This window comes from Anopheles funestus, chromosome 2RL (genome assembly GCF_943734845.2).
Source record: "Anopheles funestus chromosome 2RL, idAnoFuneDA-416_04, whole genome shotgun sequence".
NCBI classification, from domain to species: Eukaryota; Metazoa; Arthropoda; class Insecta; order Diptera; family Culicidae; genus Anopheles; species Anopheles funestus.
Window position 1 is genome coordinate 71,833,712 of NC_064598.1, and position 25,213 is coordinate 71,858,924.

Here is a 25,213-nt window from a genome sequence, read left to right on the forward strand (position 1 = left end):
TTGTGCCCTTGAGTCGTTCGTCTCGTCTACAAGCACCGAATAATGCAACTGCCGAGTGAAAATAAGTTTACATTAACAAATAATGAAGTAGATATTAATGAAATTTTTGATCAATTCTTTTATTTCGTGAAAGACGTTTCCTACGCACACAATTTGCGTGAATTTGCGTTATGAGAGGATAAGAAAAGCGGAAAAAAATTCATTGTATCGCTCCTTGTTTGTTATTTCAATGTTTTTTTTCTCTATCAATTTGGATACAATTCAAATACCCCTGTTTGGGACTTATGGAGATGAACTGTTTGTGTCTAAACACTAACCCTACAGTACCGTTGTACTGATTTTGCAACCTACAAGCAGTGCATCGGAAATGGTCTACCACGAATATGTGAAACCGTTTCTCGACTGCTCGTTTCCCTCGTTCGTTGCTTTGTTTAGACTAGAATACTTTGCATTCGCTCGTGAGGAGAACATGAAAGAACATCCGAACCAATTGCTTCTACTACTACTGGCAGTATGAAGTTCATTCGTTTCGTTGTGGCGATGTTTAAGCTCTGTAGTAAAGGTTTTCCCCCTGTTGTGAGGAATAGGACTCTATGCTTCATTATTTTCTTACTCTTACTATAAAAGCGTCGTTCATTCTATTTACTCATATTTACGGGAAGCACTTGAATGAAACGGCGAACCAGCACGGTATACGGCTTGTGAGAGTTCTGGTTTTGTTCTACTGCGCTGCCTGCTAACTACTATCGTGGAACTGGTACATTTAAGCGTATCCTGCTTTTTAAAACGATATGCCATAAGTGAAGAGGAAACTGAAGCGATACTACTGTTCGTAGCTAAAAGTGTTCTATCTAGATATTGTAATGCATTGCACGAAGATTCGACTGCGATAAGTTCAGTGCAAGTGGATAGAAGGGGCCACTTGTGCTAGAGCAAAGCCATAGGAGGAAAATGGTTTAACAAGATAGTGGAGAATGTGTGGCTTAAAACCGCAAACACTACCGTTCTGTCGGTAACCTATCGTTTGCTGGAAGAAATGTGATTCCTAGTTGTGATTGTTGTTTTCCTACATGCTAAATTGCTCACTGTGACTGGGCGTTTGTGGATGGAATGTGCGATGTGTGATTTGCGCTAGACGCACATACATTTTGGTTGCGTTACCATATGCGCGCTTGGGTGGAGGGATTAGATTTCGGTGTAAAAATCCGGTCGCCCAATGTTTAACAGCTTGAATACGCTCGGTAGCAGGTATTGTGTGTTGAACCCAATCACACCGTACGTGAACAGTTTGTACGACAGCTCGACAATGATTTTGTTCTTGTTTTCCAGCGTATTTTCCGATTGGCGCAGTTCATTCTTGTCTCGCCCGAGTATGAAGCAGACAAAGGCGTACGAGATCGATTTGGCAAAAGCGCGCGACGCTACGATGCAACAAAGGCCGAGAACGGTGCGAAGTAGTAGCAAACCGAACATGCTGTAGGAAGGCCAAATAATTTCGTACGGTGGTGGTTGAGCGGGTTGTTGAAATTCGCCCAAATGGAAGTGCAGCCACGCACCAAGCTCGATACCGGCGCAAACACTAACCGTGAGGGCGGTATCGCCTCTGTAAGAAAATGGAATAATGAAAATTAACTAACACACGCACATTGTGGGAGGATAACAGTGTACACGTACCGAGTTGGTGTCCATTTTCCTGAATCTGGGTAAAATACGATCAGTAGAATAGATATGGAAAATACGAATATTGGCGACCAGCGTGAGGTTACGATAATAAGATCCAATCGATCAACGATAGGGATTAGCGGGATCATTAACAATACGACTAGTACTAGTCCCGCAATGATGTCCTAAAAGGGAATCAAAGTAACCATTATAACTTGTAAAGTTCGATCCTGTCTACACAGCAAGCACCAGATGATACTAACCAGCACACTGTGCATGCCTAGATAAACACGGCTGACGCATATGACAGCACACCACACGCAGGCAATTGCCAATCCAACCGGCATAGAGTAAATGTACCGATCGTACGTATAAATCAACACAGAAAAGGGTATAGCGACCGAAACCATCGCGTGTGTGGACGGCATACCATATTCGAGTCCCCATTTTTTCTGCAACCGTGCAGCTGGATAGGATGGTCGAGGCCATCGAATAATATCCTTAAGGCTTTGTCCTGCAAATTAAAAATAGCATTATCATGCTTATCATCGAAAGCTATACCGAGCAGGCATTATGGATACCATGATCGTTACACTCGTCGTTATCTTCCTGTATGTATTACCTACGTACATAATCGCTGACCATACCATAACGACCCTACGGCCTACGGCGCTGTCAATGTTCCAAAACCAGAACGGGATAAACGTGGCGTAGAATATCTCGTCCCCCAGCTCGGTACCGACGATGAACAGCACGTACCAGAAGTAATTCGTCACCCGATAAGCATTATCATTGTCATCGATCTTCTTCGCATCCGCATGATTCACGGTGAATCCATTGCTAGGCACACCTTTCCCATTGGCTGTTCCGTTCTGTGTGCCGGTTATCTTGAGGTTTTTGGATAAGGGGTTGCTCTTTTTCTGATACTCGATGCCGAAATATTCCTGTACTTTCACAACCAGCTCCGGGCTTTTAAGGTACTCGAGTAATGGATGCATTTTGTGCGGTAAACTGATTACGCTGAGGATACGTATTAAAACGCTAACTGATGCGTTGAACAGAATTCGTTACACAACCGGGACTAAATACTAAAAGGACACCGCTAAGGAAAAGAATCTCCAGCTCGCTTAAATTGTAATCATTTTGCGATTGGAGAAAAAAAGGACACAGCCGTGCACAAACGACTACCGCAATAATGTTTACCGAATGGTATGAAGAAGGCTACACCACTTTCCACATTTTGACAGTTGGGATTGCATAAGAAGAAGTGTACTGTATGATGGAAATAAAAAGGGAAAAAAATCCTCGCAAATTTATACAACAAATAAAGTAAATAAATTGCAAAATTTCTAATTTATGTACTTGTTTAGTAATCAAACGAATTTCCTTTCGAAATAAACATGTCGCCATGATGGTAGAACCTGGTTTCCATTTTCATTTGACGGAAATGACAGAACAGAGAGATGTCAAACAATTGGAGAAAAAATTAGAAAAAAGCACACACACAACAAACAAACAAAAAGCGTTTAGAAAGAGCAGCTCACAATAAACTTACCTACAAAAACATCATAATTTGTCGCGGGCATCGGAATTTTATTTGTGTTGAGTGCAAAAATAGTTAGGTTTCGATCCCGAAATTGTGCGGTTCGCGTGAAAGTTTAGTAAAAAGCAGTGTTGAAGAAGTTTAGATATCAAAGGGAAACCAACAATAAGAAGAACATTGTTTGTGCGTTCCTGAAGTTATTTTATCACCGGAGAACGGATCACTTTGGATGCTGGTCTGCACTCTGTAATGGACGATTGATAATAGTTTGGATAATAGTAGGTGGTATCCAACGATAGAGTGTTAAATACAAGCGTCTTAGCATAAATTCCTGCTCCACTGGTGTCGTTTTCCACGTTGTGCAAACTAATAGTAATTTTAGTATCATGCCTCAACGGAAAAAGGTAAAGCACGTTCCATACGCCAATTGTAATAATGAGCTTTGCTAATCTTTGCGCATATTTATCCATTGCAGTCCACAAGCACGGAGTCCAGTAGTGGCAGTTCTTCAGACTCCAGCTCCAGTGGATCAGACTCAGGGAGCTCTGGAGGTTCCGATTCCGGAAGTTCGAGTAGTGAAAGCGATTCTTCCAGCTCGAGAGAACCATCACCTCGCCCTACGAATAACAACAACTCCGCACTTGCCGCTGCAACGAGTGGAAATGGTAATTGTATATAATTGTTCCGATAGAGACCTATACAACAGTTACTTTACATTACACTTTATCTTTTTAGTCACACAATCGAAAACGAATGATAAAATTGTGAGACGACGAAGTTCTGAGGTCGGCGGAGCTACAATCAAAACAGGCAGCAAACCAGATGCTACCAAGGATAAGCCACTCGCACTCAAACAACAGAAACTTTCGAAGAGTTCTATTTCATCCAGTGATGACGATGACTCGGAACCGGATAATAGTAAAGCGCCCATGGCGGGTAAAAAAGCTCCACCTGCAGAAATGGCGAAGAAAAAACCCGTGGCAGCTGTTACGGGGAAAGAACGTGCACCCGGACCGTTGCCGATCGGTGGCGGAAAGGTTCCACCATCCGTCATTAAACAGCAACATCAACAGCACCATCAAAATTCAACTCCCGCTACAAAGGGAGCGGTAAAGGCTAGCACGGTAGTAAAAAGTTTACACAAATCAAACAACAACGGTTCCAGCGCTGGATCGGGGGTGAAAAAGCCAACCCCAAGTGCGGCTCAATCATTGACGACACCTGCCAGCAAGGGCAAGAAGAAGAGCATTTTTTCACCCGTCAATTCATCGGAATCGGAGGTTGAAACGACACCGGAAAAGACGGAAATGCAAGATAGGCGAACATCTAGCTCCAGTTCTACCAGTGGGAATGCCGTGTCGGCTGCTAACACGGGAGCTGGTTCCGATTTGTTCGAGAAGAATCCTACCGGAAATGCTACCTCGGGCACAGCATTACAGCGTGGACGCGGTCGTCCTCGCAAGGCATCGCAAGTAAGCACACAGAATATCACCGCCCCAAAACCGGTCGGACAGGTAAAGCCACAGATAAGTAGCAGTAGCTCGAGTGGTACGAACAAAGCTGCCAGTCCAACCGCTGTTCCATCGTCCAAATCGATAAAATCCCCAATCCGAGCACTCTCGTCAGCCACGTCTAGTTCGAGCGAATCTTCCTCCAGTGGATCGTCGGACTCGGAAACAGAATCGTCGGAAGATTCTTCACCATCGATCAGTGCTGCCGCTGCACATAATTATAAGAAAACCAACAGCACAATGAAGCGGGTGCTCGAAAGAACCCCGCAGAAGACCGAAACCAAGGATGGTATCGGTGCCGGCTCAGATTCGGAGACGGAAACGCTAAAACAAACGAGAAAGTTAACACGTTCGGCAAGCACACGGAAATCGAAACACTTGCTTGGCAAGAACGCTTCCGAAACGGATTCCGATGTAGATAGTGTGAAAAATGCGGCCTCGAAAAGTCCGGTCAAGAAACCTCCCACCGTCCCGTCGAAAGGTAAGGCAAAGAATAATATTGCCAACTCATTGTCCAGCAAGCGAGCGAACGATAAACCGGCCACGAAGGAACTGCTCATCGAGGAAGCTCCGGTCGAGCGCTGTTGTCCGCTGGAAAAGTGTGACTCGCTGGGGCATATGGGTGGCCAGTTCGAGAAACACTTCACCCTAGAGGCTTGCCCAATGTACCACAATATGACGATCGATCAAACGAAGCTATTGCTGCACGAGCGCAAATTACGCGAAGACGAACGGCGACGATCGATTCCGGTGTACGAGAATTCGAAAAAGATTCAAACGCCAGAACAGAAGCTGTACGCACAAAAGATCCGCGACTTGCGGGCACGCTTCAAACCGTCCACTCCGCCTCCTCCTGCAGAGCGCCCAAAACCGTTGATCGATCGCGATGGTAATGAGATTAAGCCCGAACCCAACATAGAGGGTGTTGTGCCGGACTATGATCTGCAGTTGTTCCGTGAAGCGCAAGCACTGGCAAGTGAAAGTATCGAAAAAGAGCTGGGCGATATGGTTACCGGGAAGGGTACGAAATACATTTCCATGGGACGGCACTGTATGCAGGTGTGGTATCAATCCCCATATCCGGACGATGCGACTAGATTACCAAAGCTGTATCTGTGCGAATTCTGCCTGCGGTATCAAAAGTCGGAAGTGGGAATGAAGCGCCATGCGGCTAAATGCGTCTGGCGACATCCGCCGGGTGATGAGGTAAAACTTGTGCTGCCTGTTGTCCGGCGCTGACCTAATGTTTTATGTATGCTTCAATGGTTTCAGATTTATCGCAAGGGCAAACTTGGCGTGTGGCAAGTGGATGGTAAACGACACAAACAGTATTGTCAGCATCTATGTTTGCTGGCCAAATTCTTTCTCGACCATAAAACGCTATACTACGATGTGGAACCGTTTCTCTTTTACGTGATGACGCTGGCCGATAGTGATGGATGCCATACGGTGGGATATTTCAGCAAGGTAAGTGCCGTCAATCTAATGTTAATATGGTCCACAAATCCAAATTCTTTCAAAGTATGAGTAATGTTGCAGATTTGCTGATTAGATGTTTCGAACTTATCAAGCTTATAATGTAAAATAATTAATTATTAGTTAACTTTGTGCAGAATGTTTCTGTGCAGCTGCTTGATGGCCGATTGTACGTCAAAGATCTTTCAGGCGATGCAAGCGCCCTCTGTTGTTCGCTAGTGGATATTCCTCCAGAATTGCATTTCATCAGATTGGTCGATTGCATTGGTCGATGTTCAACTTTTTTTTGTTTTGAATTGTTTTTTTTTTTTAATTATCAAATTAAGATAAAAATTTAATGTATCTTTACAAATATATGTAAATAATATAAACTTTACGAATATATAAAATAAGTACAACGGTATTGATTACCATTCAGTTTGTATTTTTTATGGGCAAATGAAGCCATTCATGAATTGAACCGTAAAAGAGTTTGTTTAATCGTCTCCAATCAATAAGATTATTCAAATATTTAATTTTCTAATTTTGAAATCGATTTGGATTTTTTTATTGAGGTAGAACGGCCTGGCCGTATATTCATTTTGAATTTTAATTCGATGATAAAAGAATAGTTATGAGTAAACACATTTGCGAACTTAACTCTATTTTATTTCTTATAAATTTCATAATTTTAGTACTCAACTATAAGTCAAATTCTTTCTCAGTTATGTAAATGTATGTAGTAATGTAAATGTAAAACAAACAAGTGCATGTTTTATTTAGCCATAATATTATTGTTAATGCCGTACTGCAGTTTGCTAATCTCTTATATGATTTGAACTTTAACAAATGTAACTGATTTATCAATCATGCTTTAAGGTTTTATATTTAAAAATGGCAATATTTTTTGTTGAAGCCCTAAAAAGAAAAAGTTCAACAGTCGAAAGTATCAGTAATGGCTTTTTTGTTGCCATCAGTTTTAAACGAGAAGGTCAAAAAGCTTCCGATATGTTATGTACGGCAACAAAAAAAAAGAAAGATTGGCGTGAGAGTGGAAAATAGATAGAGCGTAAAGAGTAAAATGAGATGACTTCAATTACAATAATCATGATCATCGGGCGCATTGTCGCGCTCGTTGGTTGCAATCATTATCAAGCATCCTGAATCGACTGAAAGGATTCCGAGTGTTTTTTGGTGTGAGAGTGGGTGCCTGGGGGTGGTATCGGTACATTCGGTGGCGCTTGGTAAACGCCCGTGTCTGTCGAGGCCAATGACCGCTGCTAGACGAAAACCGGGAGAGTTTGAAAACCACCGAATACAGGACGTCCTGTCTATCTTTCCCGTGCTGCTGTTGCTGCCCGCTTGGTACTGTTCGTTTCTGTGTTATGGTTTCGATTGTACTCGTGGTCTTTTACGATGGTGTGTGTGTGTGTGTGTTTATGTGTATAAATATATTTATATATATTGTTGAGCGTAAAATATAGTGGAAGTAAAGATTTTTGCTTCCTAGTTTCATCAGTTTCATCATACCGCTGCATGTCTGCATCCTGGCCTGGCTCTTCACAATACACCGCTGTCGGTGGTTTTTGATTATCATCTCACCGGTCATTCCACCGATAGAATCGAACATAGTCAGGGGCTCCATAACCGATACGATTCTTTCATCTGTGTTTAAATTTCCGACATAACGACCATTTACGATGGATGGTGTTACTTGCACTGGTAGATGTGGATAAATGTTGTGCCGTACAGTTGTGTATGTCGATGAAGCAAAACCTCTGCACAAATTTTAATTACTTTACTCTATTCTTTCTCTGCGAAAAGTGCAGCAGGAGAAAATGTTTGGAAACGGAAGTTTTCGAGTGATCTTTTATTAGACAGCATGAAGCATTTGTTCCTGTGTGGGGGGAAACGTTCTTCATTCAAGGTTCTGCTTGAACTAAGGGTTTTTAAAATGATGTATTCACCGTTCCGATTAGTAGTAGTTCTTATTATAATATTTATTTTAATACATAAAACATATTTAATCAAATTTTTCATTTCCATACCTTTTGTTGTGAAAAGCTGTGAATCGCTAATCAGTCATGTCTTTGCTGGATAAAAAAATATCGTTAGCTTCAGTGCACAGGACCGATTCGCAGACGGTTCGTGGGGTTGACATCAGACAGTCGCAAAGGGCGATGAAAAAGAGCACATTCATTTAGCGATGGTCAAATCTCCGTGAACGTAAACTTTTGAAACGTAGACTGATTGTTATCGTGTCGTTTCTTTTCGCACGCCAACCTTTGTCTGCTGCAGCGAACTCCCCCAATGTGATAGATGCTTCCATAATCCGACTGCAGGATTTTTTGTTGTTGCATTGTCCTGATAGATGCCCTTATGGTTTTGAGCATCATTTTTGTGTGTTGGAGAAGATGATTGTTTCCATACAGCAGGAGCAGTTTAAATTCCAAAGGAAAAGCAATAGAAATTTGACGATTTTTTTTTTGCAATTTCATCCCCCGCACCCCATTTTTAGATACCAAAATATCGTCGACGGTCATTGGGAGGAATGGATCTTTTGTCTGTCGTGGCCGTAAGTGGATTCTTTGTCAGAGGGTTTGAAGAGTTCCGTTTTTGGAGAGTACATTTGAGTGTGCGAATGGTTATAATTTAATACTTTCCTGTCATTCTTTGTTAATTGTGATTTTATGTACTTATAAAGAAAGCTTTTCATGTAAGAGTGCTATTTGTTTAAACCTTTTCCTTAACTTAATGTAGTGGAATGGATAATATGTTTCTTAACAATTACTGTTTGTTGCCAAATACTGCACAATGCGCTTGATGCATCAGTGTTATGATCGATCGTTGACCGAACACACCTTTATTTGAACTACGTTTTGCGCAAACGAGCTGTTTCGCGTACATTCAACCAGGCGCCTCCATCACTTCATACGCCGCCGTTTTGTGTCGTCGTGTGTTTTGGTAATTTTTATCTTGGTTGCGCAAAGGCAACCTTGGTAAGCAAAGAGACAACCTGCCCCCTTCACTAAACCCATCCTCCAGGCGTACGCGTGTGTATGTGTGAATTTGTTATATGTGCAATAGGGAATCGATGCAGGGCAAAACCACACCGGAAGTTGGAAGGCATCACGTACTTCCGATCGTTAGTCTTTGCCGGCCATATTCGTTACGGGTCGGGCTCAGGATGCAAAACGGGATGCAACGGTACCGGTGTGTTAGTACATAGTGATGCTTTGTGCAGCATCGCGCCTAACCGTTGCGTTGTGTTGGTGTGTTAAGGCGAGGCTGTACCGAGGGCTTACGGCCCGGGTAGAAGGCTCGTCGTCGTTCGCTTGCCTGGGTTGGTGTTCGCAAGCCATTGGGGGCCATTGTACGACCGACGATTGCAATGAATTGGTCAATGAACTTTGCGCGTCGCTTGATTCGGAACGTAAGATCGAAAGTTGCGGACGTTGCAGTGGGAAGTGAAGGTAGGAAACGCGCTGTAGGTCGTTACAGCGTCCCGTAGCGTAGCTGGCCTCCGACAGTCAGAAGAGTCTGGTACTACCATTCCCAAAAAATCTAAGGATGCTGTTGCTGCTATTGCCCTGCCTGGGTTGTGGACGAAGAAGCTCGTACAGTTTGTTGCTGGGTGTGTGTTTTTTTTTGCTGCTGCTACACCTCCCTGCTTTAACTGTGTGTCTCTCTATCGGGTTGGCTACGGGTGTATGTCTGCGTCTATCGTCTTGGTAGCATCGTCAACGTTGACCGCACCAGACGTCTGGGGTTAACTTTTGCAATGGCCTCACCCTTTTTGCTTTTGCGGATGCCCGCGATCATGCGGATTCTGTCTGGCAGTGTCTAGACGGCGGGCAGACCCCCCATACCAATAGCAGTGGTGACGAGCGTCGGTTTTTGGAACGGCATCGGTATGGAACGATTCGCAGCACCGGATTGTACAGGTGGAAAGGTGCGTTGTCCTGCCAAAAAAAAAAACAAAATCCACCGCAACTATTCTGTGCGCTGGATGATGGGCAAATGGGAAATTTCTAGCATGGACGCCGGTGGATGTGGTGTGATGGGAGAGTTTTGATAAAATTTACAACCGATTCCATCCCCGCCCCATCCGGTGCACTTTGTAGTCGTTCTTGGTACACCTACTGATCGATCGGACTGGCTTGATTCGGTTTGAAACTCCCAATTCTATACCACTTTTGCACAAGGACGAATCGAGCGCGTATCCCTTGCTGGTCCTATTTTATTTTTTATTGGCGGGTTGTTCGAATGTTGTCTGCATTAATAAACGATGGTGACAATGATTGTGGATTGCCGATTTTTTTTGTTGTTCTTGTTGGAAGTATTGATTTTTCTTTCTTTAATTTTACAGTAAATTCACACTCCGCTTTCCATCGTCTATCATTCGTTTTATGAGAATGTGAAGTGGTGATGCTGATGCAAACCGCTTTGGATCGGGAACCCGGGGAGACATTGCCACTCGCCAACGTGAAGCTGACACAAACACGACACAAAACACACACACACACACGCGCGCGAGACTGTTGCAAACGATGCAATCAAAATTTCAATGACCCCAAACGGGCGCGACCCATCGGATTTTGTAAAAATGGGTGTCGGGACGACGCGTGTCGTTCTTCGGTGCTACCATTCGGTTGGTTTCAGTTGCGTCTGTTATGTGGATTGCAAGGACACATAGTACGGGGGACCGTACAAAACAGAGAGCGAGAGATGATGGCTGTTGAAACTCAACATACAAAAAAAAAAAACGACCGCCAGGATGCCAGGATAACGAAGAGGTTTGAATTTGCGAAAATACTTTTAGGGTGCTGCTGTGCGGTACCAATCGGCGGTTTCTTCCGCTACTGCCACTGACGGTAGACAGGCTACAGGGGCGTGTGCGGGGAAGGATACGAAGGAAACATGCGGCCGGTAACGGATCAGCAGCATCATCAGGTCCGGGTGGTGGTGGGGGGAAACGCAAGTGTGTCGCAGGGCATTGCACACATAGAATGCGTAACCGATTCTTCCCGCCAGATTTTGCCGGATCTTCTCCGTGTCCTGTCGCTATTGCTGTTGTTGCACGCAGCATTAGGTGAACGTGCGTATGTGTGTCTGGTGTTTCGTTTGTGTTTTTTTTTTGTTCAGCATCGTTGGCACCCTTTCCATTGATTCCCACGATCCGGGTGCGTAGCGTTTTGTTTTCTGCTTCTCTCGCTCGCTCCCTCTCTCCCCATAACTCCGACAACAGATGAAAATTACCGACTAAAGGATAAATAAAGGATATCTTCCATTGCAAGCAGGGATAACACACACACAAAAAAAACTGCTGCCCGACCATGCTCGACGCAACAGAATATATAAGTATGGCTGGAGAGTATTAGAGCAAAAAATTTCCCCGCAACAATGGTGCACCGCTCCCCGGCCACGCCGCTGGCTTCCTGTCTGACTGGGTGAAGGTGAAGGACGAGTTCGTACGCGCCCAGACCCTTTAGCATGAGCCAGACACGCGCTGGCTAGAGAATTGGGATACGAACAAAAAAAGAACCAACCAACCAGGCATACACAACTCCGGTTGCTTCCCATTCGTACTTCCGCTCTCCGCTGCCGATCCAACATCGGACGGTCGGAAAGGGACGTCGGCGATGGGGGTTTTAGACTTGCCCGAAGGTCCTGCGTCACTGATGTTGGTTAAGAGCCGTAACGTACAGCTGCTGTAAGGAACGCGCGCGAGAGAGAGAGAGAGAGCGCAACCAATCGAAGAATCGAGACGGAGCTAGAGTTGAACAATCCTGGAAAATGATGACGGCATCGGGGCCACAAGATATCTCATCCAGCTGGGTGAGTGAATCCGGTATGCAATTCGGTATATAAGCGGCGCACTAACACGTTCACTGTGGTATACAAGAACTGGCCAGGATAACACTTATACACACTCGTATGTTTATTTCCCTTATCGAACACAATGTCTGTGTGTGTGTGTTTGGGAGTATGTGTGTGTGAAAAGTAGTGCTTTTTTATCAGTACTATGCTATTGCTTTCTCATTTTCCTCTCTTTCTTGCCATTTTTGTTGTTGTTGTAGTTTTCCCGCAATATACGCGAGCGAAGGACTCGCTTGATGGTGTGGTACGTTTTAAGAAAAAGGACGTAAAGTTATCAATGGGTGGTGTGTCGGTAATACTCCCTGTGTGTATCATGTATCATCTGTGAACAAACCATGCCAGACTCCACAGACACACAGTTTACCAAAGTTGAGGATGTGTTTGTGTAGGACACACACACTCACACACAGATAAGGCCAAGAGGAGAGTTCGGAACGTTTTCCCGCGTTTACCTTTACGCCGGTACGGGACTCGTGCGACTCATTCGCTCGCTTCAGTGGTGTGTTCTACTTCTTCATTCACAATTCCCCATTTCCTTTCACATTTTCTTTTGCCTGGCGTACGCGCGTACGTATGTGTGCGCATGTTTGCGAAGCGAAAAGTATCAGGCGTTACTACACAAGCTACTACACATCCGGTTGATGCGGGGTTGGGTGAGGTGGGATTCCCGGGTGGGTGGGGGGGGGGGGAAACGCCACCGTACGCCAATGTTTTGTCTATGTGCGTCTATGTTGTACGAATGCTACAGAATCCGGAGTACCAGCCCGCCACCCCCGGGGGGAGACTTGCAGGCTGCGCCTGACTGTGTGGAAGTCTTTTACCCAACAAATCAACGACCATGGGGAAGGTCAACGAGACTAACAGACTCACCCTAACCATGCCAACCGGCTGATGTTGGGATCGCCGGATGGCTACGGTGTTTTGGGCTGGCTGAAATTCGGTCATTGCCCTTTCAGTTTCTGTGCGCCTTGTGTCTGGCGTTGCGGTGGAGCGACTGGAGACGGGGATGAACACGGCACGGCTGAAGTACGAACACCCGCAACAGACGATATCGGCGTTTGGGTTTTTCGGGGATATGGTGCCCTCCGCGTCTGTGATGCTGAGCAGAGCATCGTGATTGTTAGGGACAGCTCGCGGGTGCCTTGATGTAGATGTGTGTGGGTGTGTGTTTTTTGTTGTCGTTGCTTTCCTTTATCCCGGAAACCCCCCAGTATAGCAACCAACACTCCTTGGACGACCGCGGATTAAACCCGTCCCGGATACCGGAACCGGTGCGGTGCATGGATTTCCTCCCGGTTGCAGTTTTTGGAGTGGAATTTGTACCGAGAGATTTACTCCCGGAAATTTCCAGCAAAGGCTTACCAGTACTACAGGAGAAAGTGTGACAAAAACAGAGAAACGTTTTGATCCTTTGGTTTTTGGAGGGGCGCAACAGGAAAAGGACGACAAGCCGGGTGTAGCAAAGGATGCGACAAAGGGAGTCCGGTGGCGTGCGCTTCGGAGTGTTTAATATGTATATATTTAATAAACGGTTGATAATATGGTGATGGCCATGGCTCTACCGGCTCCTCTACGGTTGGGTGGCTGTCGACAGAATGAATGGCAGGTGTAGAGGCTGTACAAGCGAAATAGGAGTGGAATAGGGCCTGATGTGGCCTGTGGACAACGGTGGTGCGGTGTGCTTTGTCGGCAGCATGCGACAAAAGATGAATGTGTGCACTTTAATGCGACTCCTCCTGCAACGACTGTCTCTGTGCGTGTAGGTGGAATGGCCGGGAACACACGACACACACTCGAAAAACAAATGGCTTTTGCGTAGCCGAAGAATTGCAGGAACTACCAAAACGGAAACGCATCGCAATGATCTGTCAGTGGACCGGTCTGTCCCGTGTGGAGCACGGCAAAGTTTTGTCACGAGAATACGGGAGGAGCACGTTGCAATTTCCACGCCCGGATCGGGAAACTGCGCCTCGCGGCCCGTCTGATGTGTCTGGTCGGACGAATACTAAAGTGATTGCTGCGAGTTGCACGCTCATGGGACAAGCATTAGATAGAGAGAAAGAGAGAGAGAGAAGATTTTTTTTTCTGTTAGAGAAGCGCACATCAGTCTTTGTTCCCGGGGACGCTACGGAAACGCTAGACTGTTCCCGGGGAAGTCTGTCCGGATTGGGGTTTTATCAGGGGGCGGCATACGGCATACGGCACCGACGCACAAATAGGAAACGGGATAATAAAATTTGATGTCGCACCGATTCCTTTTGGCCGTTTTTGGGTGTGAGGGTTTTTTTCTGGGGTAGACCATTGTGAGTTTATGTTTCCGCAACGCGCGTTGCTCGGTCGCGGTACTTTAGTTATAAAATATTCTTTTTAATTCATCCTGCCCAAACACGTCCTACCTTGGTCCCGTTGACCCACCCCGGGCGGGAGACGCATTTGGCAAACACTCCGGTGAAATATCCTTCGATTGTTTTGCGTCTGTTAAATATAAACATTAAATCGACATTTAAAATAATTTTGTTTTACTTTAGGTGTTATACTGGTTTTAGAAAAATCAACTTTAAGATTTGGTAAAAATAATATTTTGTTTAAAAACTTGATACACTTCTTTGTCGAAAAACATTAAAATTTTCGAGGTTTGCTTTCACATCATTTAAAATAAAAAAAAAAAACACATTATTTTCAAAGAGCGACGCTTCTGGTCGTTCCCTTGTGGCACGGGCGTCGTAAGGATCGGGACAAAGGCGCGGTTCATGGTATGTGGCGCTGGCGTAGCAGTTTTGAACGGTGTTTAGTGAAGTCTTGCGATGGTTTCAGCCTTCGGTTTTTGCGAAATCCGTCAATGATGGGTGTGCATAAGCTTCTGGCCAGAAGCGTATCTTGAACGCTTTGTTCTTCGTACCGCTTCCTACCGGTAGGTAGTTGATTGAGCTGAAGCGTGTAGAGTGCATAGCACCTGAAATAATTTGACTAGTTGTCTAATGCTCATTCCCTGTCTGGTATGGTACCCGGCTCGTTGTGTAGTACCCGGCCAGTAGCATTTTACAGCGTGAATCACACTGTAATTGTCACGAATTAACCATTAAGCTGTGATAAATGTAACAAGCTAAATGTTTCATTTAATTATATTGTGGAATGATCTTTTTTTTTGGAATCAGCACGCACTATTTCTCACCTGAATGTGATCAACACCTTTAACTATTTAAAGAATAAAGCTCTCTGCCCACTTTCTGGATGTGTTTCGCATCCTCCAGAAAGTGTAGGTGCTACGTAAAGGATTGTTACCTTTTACTTTGCATATAATTTATGGTGGTTAATTTTTTTTTGTGTTTGTTGTTCACCACCGATCGCTCGTAAATTATCCGCCATAGGTTTCAGTGTTTGACCCGGCGCAAAAAAAAAAAAAAATTTAACCCTATTTTCATGTAACGAGAAAGCAGCGGTAATAATAATAAAACAAACCTCACCATGCAGATTTATGGTACTCAATTTGTCGTTTAGTCTGGCTCTTGTCAGCTACCTACTCATGGTCAATCGGCCAGAAGGCTAATGGATAATTTCACGCTGTTGCCTTAATGTTGCCCCCCAAAAATTCGCGCACACCAGTGCTTTGCTGCACTGTTTCGGCACGCATCGGTAGAGCGCACCGCGCCAACTGAACTTGACGGCGAGAGTGTGCGCGATAGTTGAACGATGTTGATCGGTACAAAGCGCTGTCACCAAGGCAAGAAATCGCGATTCACCAGAGCCAGAGGTGCTTGCGCGAATGGTGTTGCGCAAAATAAAGCTACCCCGCAAGTAAAGGGCAAATAAATTTTCAGCTCATAATTAACCTGACAACTTCCCGGGCGCGGTGGCAGTGCATACGACTTACGAGGATGGGGAAGGAGAAGCATCCCGGACATGGGGTAGAAAGGAAGTTTTTGTTGTCCGCAACCGTTTGCCATTTTCATTACCTTTTTGGTTTGCCCCGGTGTTCGATGGGCCCAATGGAACCCTCCCGTGGTACACACAATGCCGAACCTTTTCCCTTCGGGGTCGGTTTTTGTGGGGTCGAACCTGGTTCAAAACACTGTTTGTTCAGCATCTTGAAACGAACGATTTGCTGCATGTAATCAGCTTTTGGAGATTGTTTGCTTAACTCATATTTCATTCATGCAATCCGGCCGTACGCTTTTCAGCGAGACAACTGTTCGTTGAATGGAGCAAAAATTAACGTGAAGGTGGGAAGTTGAATTTATCTGAGCAACACAAAGAATGCATCTTTTTAATATGATACGTTGTATTTTTTTTATTGTTAGCTTGGTTTGTAATTTAATCAGTAGCAAGGAAGTTAGGTAAATATATGGCATTTTATGTTAACTGGAAAAAGTATTGATTTAGGTTGTAAGTGTTGGAATAAGATTTATATATTTATTGGTTATTTAAACTTTTTTTCTTATCCGTTTTGTTTGGCTCTGTATCCTGGAGATTTGGAAAACGGATCACAACTAGTTGTGAGATAATGCTATTAAATTCTTACTGTATTTACAGTGTTGGCCATTGTGGGCAATTTGTTAAACCAAACAATAAGTTACGTTAATTGATGATAGATAAGTTAAGAAACGATGATTAAATCATCATAGCACAGAAGGAAACAAATGTTGGTTCAGATTGTCTTATCCCAACCCAAATCGTACCGCTTAAACACTAAAAAAGAAAAATCGTTTTTTTAGACTAAGATTACTTTAATATTATTTTTTTCTAATTTATACGGAATTCCCGAGATACGCTACAGCGCCTATCTTTGGTTCAAGATAGGTGAAGTTTTGGACAACTAACTTTTGAAATAAATAAGGTCATCTGTTTCGAAAGTAAGGTCCTCTGTATATCCATCCATACGTCAACATCAATTTGGATTACCTGTATACATGTAGTCTCCGAGATATACGGTAAACTCTTTTACTCGTTTAACACAGATAGAATCCGCGAGGATTTTATCATTTGACAGCTCAGTGATTTTGTAGACCCAAAATTTATGCAAAAAAAATTTTTTTTGATAATATCTTCCAATTTTTTTCAATAATTATTCTAAATCATCATTCATCATTAAAATCATTATAAAAAATCGCACAAAAATCAGAATAATTGATGATTCTATAACTGTCAATTTGAAATGGAAATTTGAAATACAGGCGTCACCCGAGTTACGACCCCTTCGAGATACGACGATTCGCAGATACGACGATTTTGATCTTGACAGTTGACAGTTGTTATTTTGCTCAAATTGTCAGATTTTTTTTAATTTTCACAGGCAACCTTGAAAAAATCATGCTCTTTATGATCATAAAATTTAAATTATTGGAATAAACCTATTCATTCTCGATAAATATTTTAAGGAAATATTGAAAAATTAATTAATATACAATTCAAAACGATTTCTAGATTATTTTTTCCTCTAGAATATTTGAATAAAGCTTTCGACTCTCAACGTATGGTTATAAACGATGTATTCTCGATTTACGACGATTTCGACTTACGCCTTGCTTTGGGCTCTTTTTTCGGTCCCAAATACAGTCGTAACTCGGGGGACGCCTGTACGCGGATTTTTTGAGATCTCCACCGTAGGTTATAATGGTGTATCTCGGAGTTTTGGACAAAGTGTTTTAGTAAAGCTTGTGAGTACTAGAACTATATATAATCCCAGCTTCGAGAGTCGCGAATAGGTGTTTTGAGTGGAGAAATTACCTTAGACTGTAGAAAGACCGGTTGGCAACCAGCTCCCCAGCGTGTATCTCAAAATTAATGTTCTTGTCGATGCTAACCTTTGACCCAAGATTTTTTTTTTGGAGATTTTGGATGACTTCCAAGGTACGATCACCCGTCACGCAAGCGTAAGTCAGAATTTGTTATCGAGACCGCTCTTTGCCATCGTCACTTTGGACTAACTGTCCCAATTCGTAAATTCGTAAAGTAAATCAAGTCACAGACAGTTGACCAAATAGAGATTCTGTGCAAACCAAGCGCTAAAATATGAATAAAATAATGCACGAAAAAGAAATTAACAAAGTCAATAAACTTCTCCCCATAATTTTATTAGACAAATATTTTAACTACTAATTTAACTGTTTGGTTTAGCACGGTTCATAACAATGATAATGCAATAAGCTAATAAAATGAAACTAATTTTTTACGACCAGAACTGGTACGGGGCGCAACAGATTAGTGAAACGGTAGCGCTTCGGGTTTGAGCAGAAGGTGGTTTGGAACTGACAGTTCGCGAAGTAAAAATGCGCGAATCGGAGAATAAATTACTTCGATTTACAAATCATTAGCTGAACTCATTGCCGAACTCAATGGCAACCGTGTGGTTCGCCTGCGATTCCGCTTTCTGAATGAATTTTGCAAACACTGGTAAAAATGGCAATTTTTTATCCATGTCGTACGGGCCTAGGGTTTTTGCTTTGTTAGTGACCATTCTAACGTTTTTTGGTCAATTCATTCATAAAAAGGTTTCGGCACGGAAACGCAACAACGAAGCAACTACTATAGACCGCAAACCTCCGTTTCCGTACCGCTTTGGTACATTCGCAGCCGGGGCTTTTCTTAATGGTTTGGAGTCGCGGTCACTAAAGAAAACAAAACAAAAAAAAACCCCACCAACGCGCAGTTGTTCGATCGTGAAAACCTTGCTGGCACGATAGGCAACAGTTTGAAAGAGGGGTCGTTCCCAGCGGAATGTTTCCAGCGGGTTTGTGTGTTTCTGTGTGCTACATGTTCGGCAAGCTTCTAGAGATCCATTCGATCATCGAGCCCACGATGAACTTCCCTCCCCAGGCGCGCTATCAAACCGTTGACCAGAGGTTGATCGTTGGTCTGTTTCGAGTGAGGAAAAAAAAACCGCACAATGTGTTCCTCAAATGAATGTACATAAATTAGCACATATTTTGTCTGGATAATAGGTAAACTCTTTCCGCCGTTCTAGTGGTCATTATTTCATAATATTGGTCTCTTCCCTTCCCTCCACTTTTTCGTCTTCCTTGGATAGGTTTCTGTTACCGTTTTTTTTTTTTGGGAACGGCACCCAGGGTGTTTGTTGTCATTGGGACTGGTGCGCTTTGGCGGAGGGTATTTTCGGAAGATTTCCCCCCCAAAAAAAAAAAACAGCAACTCTGGCCAGTCGGGGTTAAGCTTCCGTACCCTTGTGCGCGCCCAGTTATCTATTAACCCGTGTGCCTCATGTCAAACTGTGGATCCATTTAATGAAAGACCAGTGACTCCGTACGGGAAGGTAGGGTACGAATTTTTGGGCGGCGGGCGAGCTGCTGGAACCAACGCTGAAGAAGATATCACCGGATATTACTCGACTTAATGTTCCGTAGCGCTAGTGAGACGATTCTGAAGCGTAAAATTTAAGCAAAAGCAAACCTAGGCTGAAACTTTCTTGATCGCTTCTTCCGATCGTGCTAATGATTTGTGCAGAGGTGGCGCAAAATCGTGCACCGCTCGTTGAAATCGTTCCCCCAACCCGGCTCCGGGGGCGTACTGAGGAGGCTTTGAACGGTATTGGTTTTTAAGGTACCTCCCCTGTGCGAAGGTGAAGGAGAGAAAGGAGCAAATGCCATTCGAAGAGTGGGCGACTAGAAATGGTTCGATTAAAGGGTTTTAGTTTGAAAACACATTAACGTTAATGAAGTTTCCATGCACCGCAAGCGCGCGATCAGATCGCTATGTTAGCAATGTTGTTTCTATAAACGACCGAAACATTTTGATTCATAATCAAACACGTACGACGACCATAAAGCGGTGTTGAACGAAGGGTTAGGAAGAATAAAAAAAACCTCCTCTCTCAATGTGTTAACGAAATAGTTAATTATAACGACTTAATTAGTTTGACTATGGACTGTAAATTTAACAAGTTATGCGTTTTTCCCTCTTTTTTTGTTAATTATTTGTATTAACATTTAAACGAAGGAATGATGTTTAGTTGGGAGATTAAATTGAATGATTAATTTGTTTCGATTCTTAATGATTTTTTTTTTTTCATATACTGTTTTCCCTAGATTTTTTCAGTGTCTGGTATAGTTTTGTTGACTAATGTGTTTCTTACTTTATAAATTTTCTATTACTGTTAAACTTGTTTTCATTCACTGCATATATTAGCTATTTAACTAGTTTTATTACATTTCGTTCCGTCGTGGTTTTCGTTTGTTTTACTTCTCTTCCTTTAAAGTAAGATTGTATGTGTGTATTCGTGATATTTTCATTAGTGTTTTACACTCGTTGAAGTCTTTCGTTTTTCGGTGTTTTTTTTTGTTGTTGTTGTTATGTGCAGCAAAGTTGATCTTCTTCATCTTTTAATATTGGCTTTATCAACCCACTTTTCCACTTTTTCCGCTACACACTCGCTCTTTTCGCTCTGTTCTGTTAGCTTACTAGACTGTCTCGAAAATGGCCACTAGCGCTGTTGGCAAAGTTTTACAACAATGGTAAAAAATGGTAATTTTTGTTTTAACACCATCACACTTTTACACACTCCTCCGCCATGGACGATGGCGTTTCCGTACGTTTGACCCCGGGTTGGCAATTGACCCTATATCCACTTATGATTATCATTATCACCATCCAATGCCACTGTCAGCCACACACACGTGAACCATCTTCGGGTGTCGAGACGCTCGTGGCTCGATTGCATGGAGACAGCAACGCCATGGTGGAATGGCGTCGTTGGTTAGTATTGAGATCACGAAAGTTTTCTTCAACAATTCAGGCGTTTGCAGCCTGACCAACCATACCAAAAAAAAAACCCGGACTCCCGATTATTTCGGTGTGTGTGTGTTTGTGCGCTTTCGCATGCAATAGTACTGGGTCCCAAAAAAAAAAGATACAATATTGCTGAAAATTTATGCTTCACCGTAGGAAATGATCTGAAGCTAAATAAACTCAAGCGCAAGTAAGTAATGCAGTGGGTTCCCCCAAAAACTTTGAAACACCTACAGTTGAGCAAGCTTTATGAGATGCAATTAACAAAATATATTGAATCAGATATATTAGCGACAATAAAAGGCAAGCACTGGAAAGCACGGCACCCCCGAACGATGGGAGCTTATGGAGCCCCGGGAGACACGGGGTTCCATCTTTTTTTCCTGCAACACCGGGAAGGTGTTGTGTGTTTCTTTTTTTTATAACAATTTATTTATTGTTTGTCTTAAAGCTCAGGACCATGAGTTAATACTATACTCAACGCCCATACCACCGGAGAATGATGAGTCTTTCGTCTTCTTTAGTTTGCGTTTTCTTGGGTGGGTTTTGCCGAAAGGAAAAGAAAAATAACCATCATCCCATCGACCCCATTCGGCAGGGGTCGATGAAGGGGTCATGGCTCATGGGTTTTTTTTCTTTGGTAGAGATGAGTTAGATAAGATTGTAAGCAGTTTTTTGTTTGGTTTGGTTTGGTTTGCCATAGTTTGGAGTGTGTAAGCCAAAGACAGAGCAACATGTAAGTATGTATCTTACGCGTCGCTTTAGTTAAGCTCAGCGACATTAGCCACCGTGGGGTAACACGACACACACAGCAACAGCACCCAAAATGACACACAGTGCTACCTTTCCGAAGGCGATTTGGTAGCAATAGGAACTGCCACCATCCACTAGCACGAACCATTACCGATGGCAACGTGTACCATAATTTAATGCAAATTGAAGGGTGTTGTCGCTGCAAGCTACCGCGGTACCGTGCAGAAAACTTGCAATGGTTAGAATTGGTATGGTTTTTGGGCCAACCCAGTCAACAGGAAACGGAGTGGAAGAGAAAAAAAAACCGATGCTTAAGAGAAAATATATGATGGAACCAGACACGAGTGTACGACGGTACGGCAGTCGTGCAAATCATTGGAGATGGAGTCTCTTTTTTTTAACATGCGAGTTACAAACATTTGCGGAAAGTTGCCGGGTGGAACCAAGGGTATAGGGCGTGTATATCGGTTATGTTTAGTTTTTGGCTAATTATAACAGCTAGTTTATTTGTTTACACTCTTGTTTGTCAGATCACTATCACAGACAATGATGATGATGATGATGGTTTCTGTGAGGAATGATACGAACGCTCATTATTCCTACAGTATTCTCTGTGTCTGACTCTGTTGCTTGTTTTTTTTTTGCTATTATACTGTTTTGCATTAATTTGGAGTTTTATGATTAAAACATAAATTTAGTTCCTTTTTTTTCTTCCTTTCATTATCATCATTGAAGCAAGTTGTGTGGCAAAAATTCCGTGAACGCAAATAAGAGCGATTTAATAAGATGTGCGGCATTTTTATGCTTGATAAAAAAAATAACCCGAAAGACATATTTAACACGTGTTTTGTGTATCGTTAATGAAGCATTTTACATGCCTATCGTCTGGCCAGATCATCAGATGTACCAGCGATAAGCGTACGATGCTTTCCCTTTTTTAGCGAAGGGTAAAAACAGAAAGCGAGAGCCTTTTTGGGTGGCTAAAGTTTTCGCTTTTTTGCACGTGGTTTAATGTTTTGTGTAATGTGTATAAAAAAAAAAATTAAATTGATTTTGACTAAATGCTTACTGAAATATTGCTATTAAATAAACTAAAGAATCGAAAAAAGCGAGAGAATTTTATTACGTTTTTTTTTTAATTGCACTCTGTAAAACGTATTTTTACCTTGGTGGCAGTCAGTATCATGATTTTGTCATAAAGGGTACTCAGCTCAAGATGCTACCGTTTCCCCTTTGTCGTTTGACTAGGATGCTGTTTTTTATGCTGTCTATACTATACTTCGGTTACAGTGCAGAGGATCACCCATGCGGTTGCCGTGATGTGATAACGATGGCAAACTGGAGTGGTTTGCCCTTTTTTTTCGAAGAGTGAAGCATATTAATGAATGCACACTTTACAATAGAAGTTGTTTCGGTTAACACCCCGTGAGTGGTGCTACAGTTTGAAGCATCCTTTTTTTTGTTGTTTCCTTCCAAAAAGGGTTTTGTATGTGAAACAAAATCATTTTGGAAGTTTATCCATTAGTTTATTTTATTTTGCTATAAATTGTTTTTATTTAGCTATAAAATTATCAATATCTGATTTATAGCGTTTTACAGCACATTTTTAAACGTCAACAACAGTTTTCATTGCGCCAAAGAACTATTTCGGCATCTGATAGATATTTCATCATCGTTCAAGTCATCGTGTTCAACTACGTTTCTAACACTTTGTTTTAAAGTGTTTAGTGTTTGATGATAACCAATTGAAACTAGAAAAAAATATTCTTTTAATCATTAGTTATACTATTTAATAGCTCTCTATTTGCCTGGAAAGATCGAAACAGTCCAGTTTTTGATTGAACAGTTGTAATGCAAGTATTGCATTTGAATGCCACGAAAATAATATCGAAATTAACGAAAATTAAGTGTCAATGATTTGTTGAAATGATCCTTTACCGAAATAACATATTCTGAAATTTGTTATTGTAATTAAAAGTAAACTAAAAAAACTTAAAAAAATAATTTCAGGATGAGCTAAAAAACCCTGTAATATTATGTGCTTGATAGCAACTGGTTTTATTAACTACTATAAGAAACGAAATTTTAGGATGAAATTGATTTTGGAATTATAAGTTTTTATAAAAATATTTTGACTTATTACCGTTGTTTTTAGATAGTAGAATAATGCGATCCACTATAAAATCTAATCATAACAGATAACTTCTCAGATGACACGACAAGTGCGTCAGTCATAATACGATGTTAGCAGTTGATAGTACAATTATGGCACATTATAGCGAGACACCAATAATGCGGTATCAAAGAAGTACAAACTAACCCAAAGATACATTTTGACAACCAGATGATGATTGTTTGAAATATTTATGGTACCTTAAAGCCATAAAATTAATACGATAAATACAATAAATATTCATTCTGTTCAAAACATGAATCGAATTACTGTGCAAATGTATCCAAAGTCGCATTTGTACAATCGAAATTGTAACTGATATAATGCTATAATGTACCACTATACTGGCATCTGAATCCTTTGACTTGTTGTAACATCTGAAAAATCCTGTATTTCTTTAGAAATTTTCTACCCAAACGTATCGCAGTGTCAATAATCATTGTAAACGTTACATGAATATATGAGACAATTTCATTAGTCTAGTTGTATAATTTATAATTGTCCAATATACCTAAATTAAAAAAAAAGAGTTTTAAAGATATATTAAAATATGAATAACATCCTTATAGAATCTTAACGTAATGTATCACTCTATTAAAGAATTGAATTTCGTATCTGCTATTAAATAAATATTTTTCAACAGGAAAAACTCGTATTTGTTTCTGTGCTCTGCATAAATACGCAATTGTGTTGACTATACATCTGTACTTTATTTATTTATTTTTCAGGAGAAAAACTCATTCCTCAACTACAATGTGTCGTGTATCCTTACCTTACCACCGTACCAAAGGAAGGGCTATGGCCGGTTGTTGATCGACTTCAGTAAGTACTATTTCTTATTTCACTACCTTTTTGGGGTGGTCGTCGACCCTACGGCGGCACTTACGACCAGGGGCGCGGTGCCTGAAGGGTGGGGGGGGGGGGGGGGGGGGGGGGGTTCTGTTTTGCGATGCATACTTTGGCAAAACCGTGTGTTGTCTTTTCCGAGGGTTGGCAAATTGGTAATGTGATGTGTATGAAGTTAGCGGATTGGTGGTGGTTTAAATCAGGCAATTTACATACTTTTACCATTTGCAATTCGGACACTTCGTATCAGGACGGCAAAGGGTGTAACAGCTTTGGCGGCACTGTTTCCAAACAAAAACCCATACTGTCCTTTACCAAAGGTGCTGTCGCTGACCGAATGCCGGCATTTGCTATATATTTTCGATCATTTGGGGTCGATAAGGTACACCCCGTTCGAATGTGGATTTGAATGGTGAACGGGTGAAAACTTTACCCTTTTGATCTAGAAGGAAAAGGGGGGTTTCTCGTTAATATAAAAAAAACGGAAAGGTGTGCATAAAAATAGTCCTTCAGGTTGGCAAATTTAGTACGAGGGGTGCAAACTGTTATAAGCCTTAAACTTTTACACCAAACAACACGTTTCGCTGTTTTTTTTGGGGGGTATGTTGTACGTGCTACAACGACGGATTACCATTGTAAGCCAGGTTGAAC

General features: G+C 42.2%; 2 protein-coding genes across 2 annotated transcripts in view; one reads left to right on the top strand and one right to left on the bottom strand.

Annotated features, from left to right (window-relative positions):
- Window positions 1-98: 98 nt before the first annotated feature.
- On the bottom strand, window positions 99-2,880 carry LOC125762535 (sphingosine-1-phosphate phosphatase 1-like). The gene is made up of 4 exons (XM_049424732.1): window positions 2,285-2,880; window positions 1,926-2,176; window positions 1,675-1,847; window positions 99-1,603 (listed from the first exon to the last, which is right to left on the bottom strand). The coding sequence occupies exons 1-4, from the start codon at window positions 2,658-2,660 to the stop codon at window positions 1,186-1,188; spliced, it is 1,218 nt and encodes a 405-aa protein (XP_049280689.1). The 5' UTR covers window positions 2,661-2,880; the 3' UTR covers window positions 99-1,185.
- A 210-nt stretch (window positions 2,881-3,090) lies between these two features.
- Window positions 3,091-25,213, top strand: part of LOC125762522 (histone acetyltransferase KAT7) — a 55,579-nt gene continuing 33,456 nt past the window's right edge. The window contains exons 1-5 of the mRNA XM_049424696.1: window positions 3,091-3,609; window positions 3,681-3,870; window positions 3,941-5,922; window positions 5,989-6,183; window positions 24,445-24,538. Coding sequence (XP_049280653.1) covers window positions 3,592-3,609; window positions 3,681-3,870; window positions 3,941-5,922; window positions 5,989-6,183; window positions 24,445-24,538 — 2,479 coding nt within the window. The 5' untranslated portion in view covers window positions 3,091-3,591. The remainder of the gene's footprint in view (window positions 3,610-3,680; window positions 3,871-3,940; window positions 5,923-5,988; window positions 6,184-24,444; window positions 24,539-25,213) is intronic.

Coding starts and splice junctions, on each gene's coding strand:
- LOC125762535 (XM_049424732.1), bottom strand. CDS start 2,660: ATGCATCCATTACTCGAGTACCTTAAAAGCCCGGAGCTGGTTGTGAAA. Junction 1,848..1,925: donor TAGGCATGCACAGTGTGCTG/GTTAGTATCATC, acceptor ATTCCCTTTTAG/GACATCATTGCGGGACTAGT. Junction 1,604..1,674: donor GGAAAATGGACACCAACTCG/GTACGTGTACAC, acceptor ATTTTCTTACAG/AGGCGATACCGCCCTCACGG.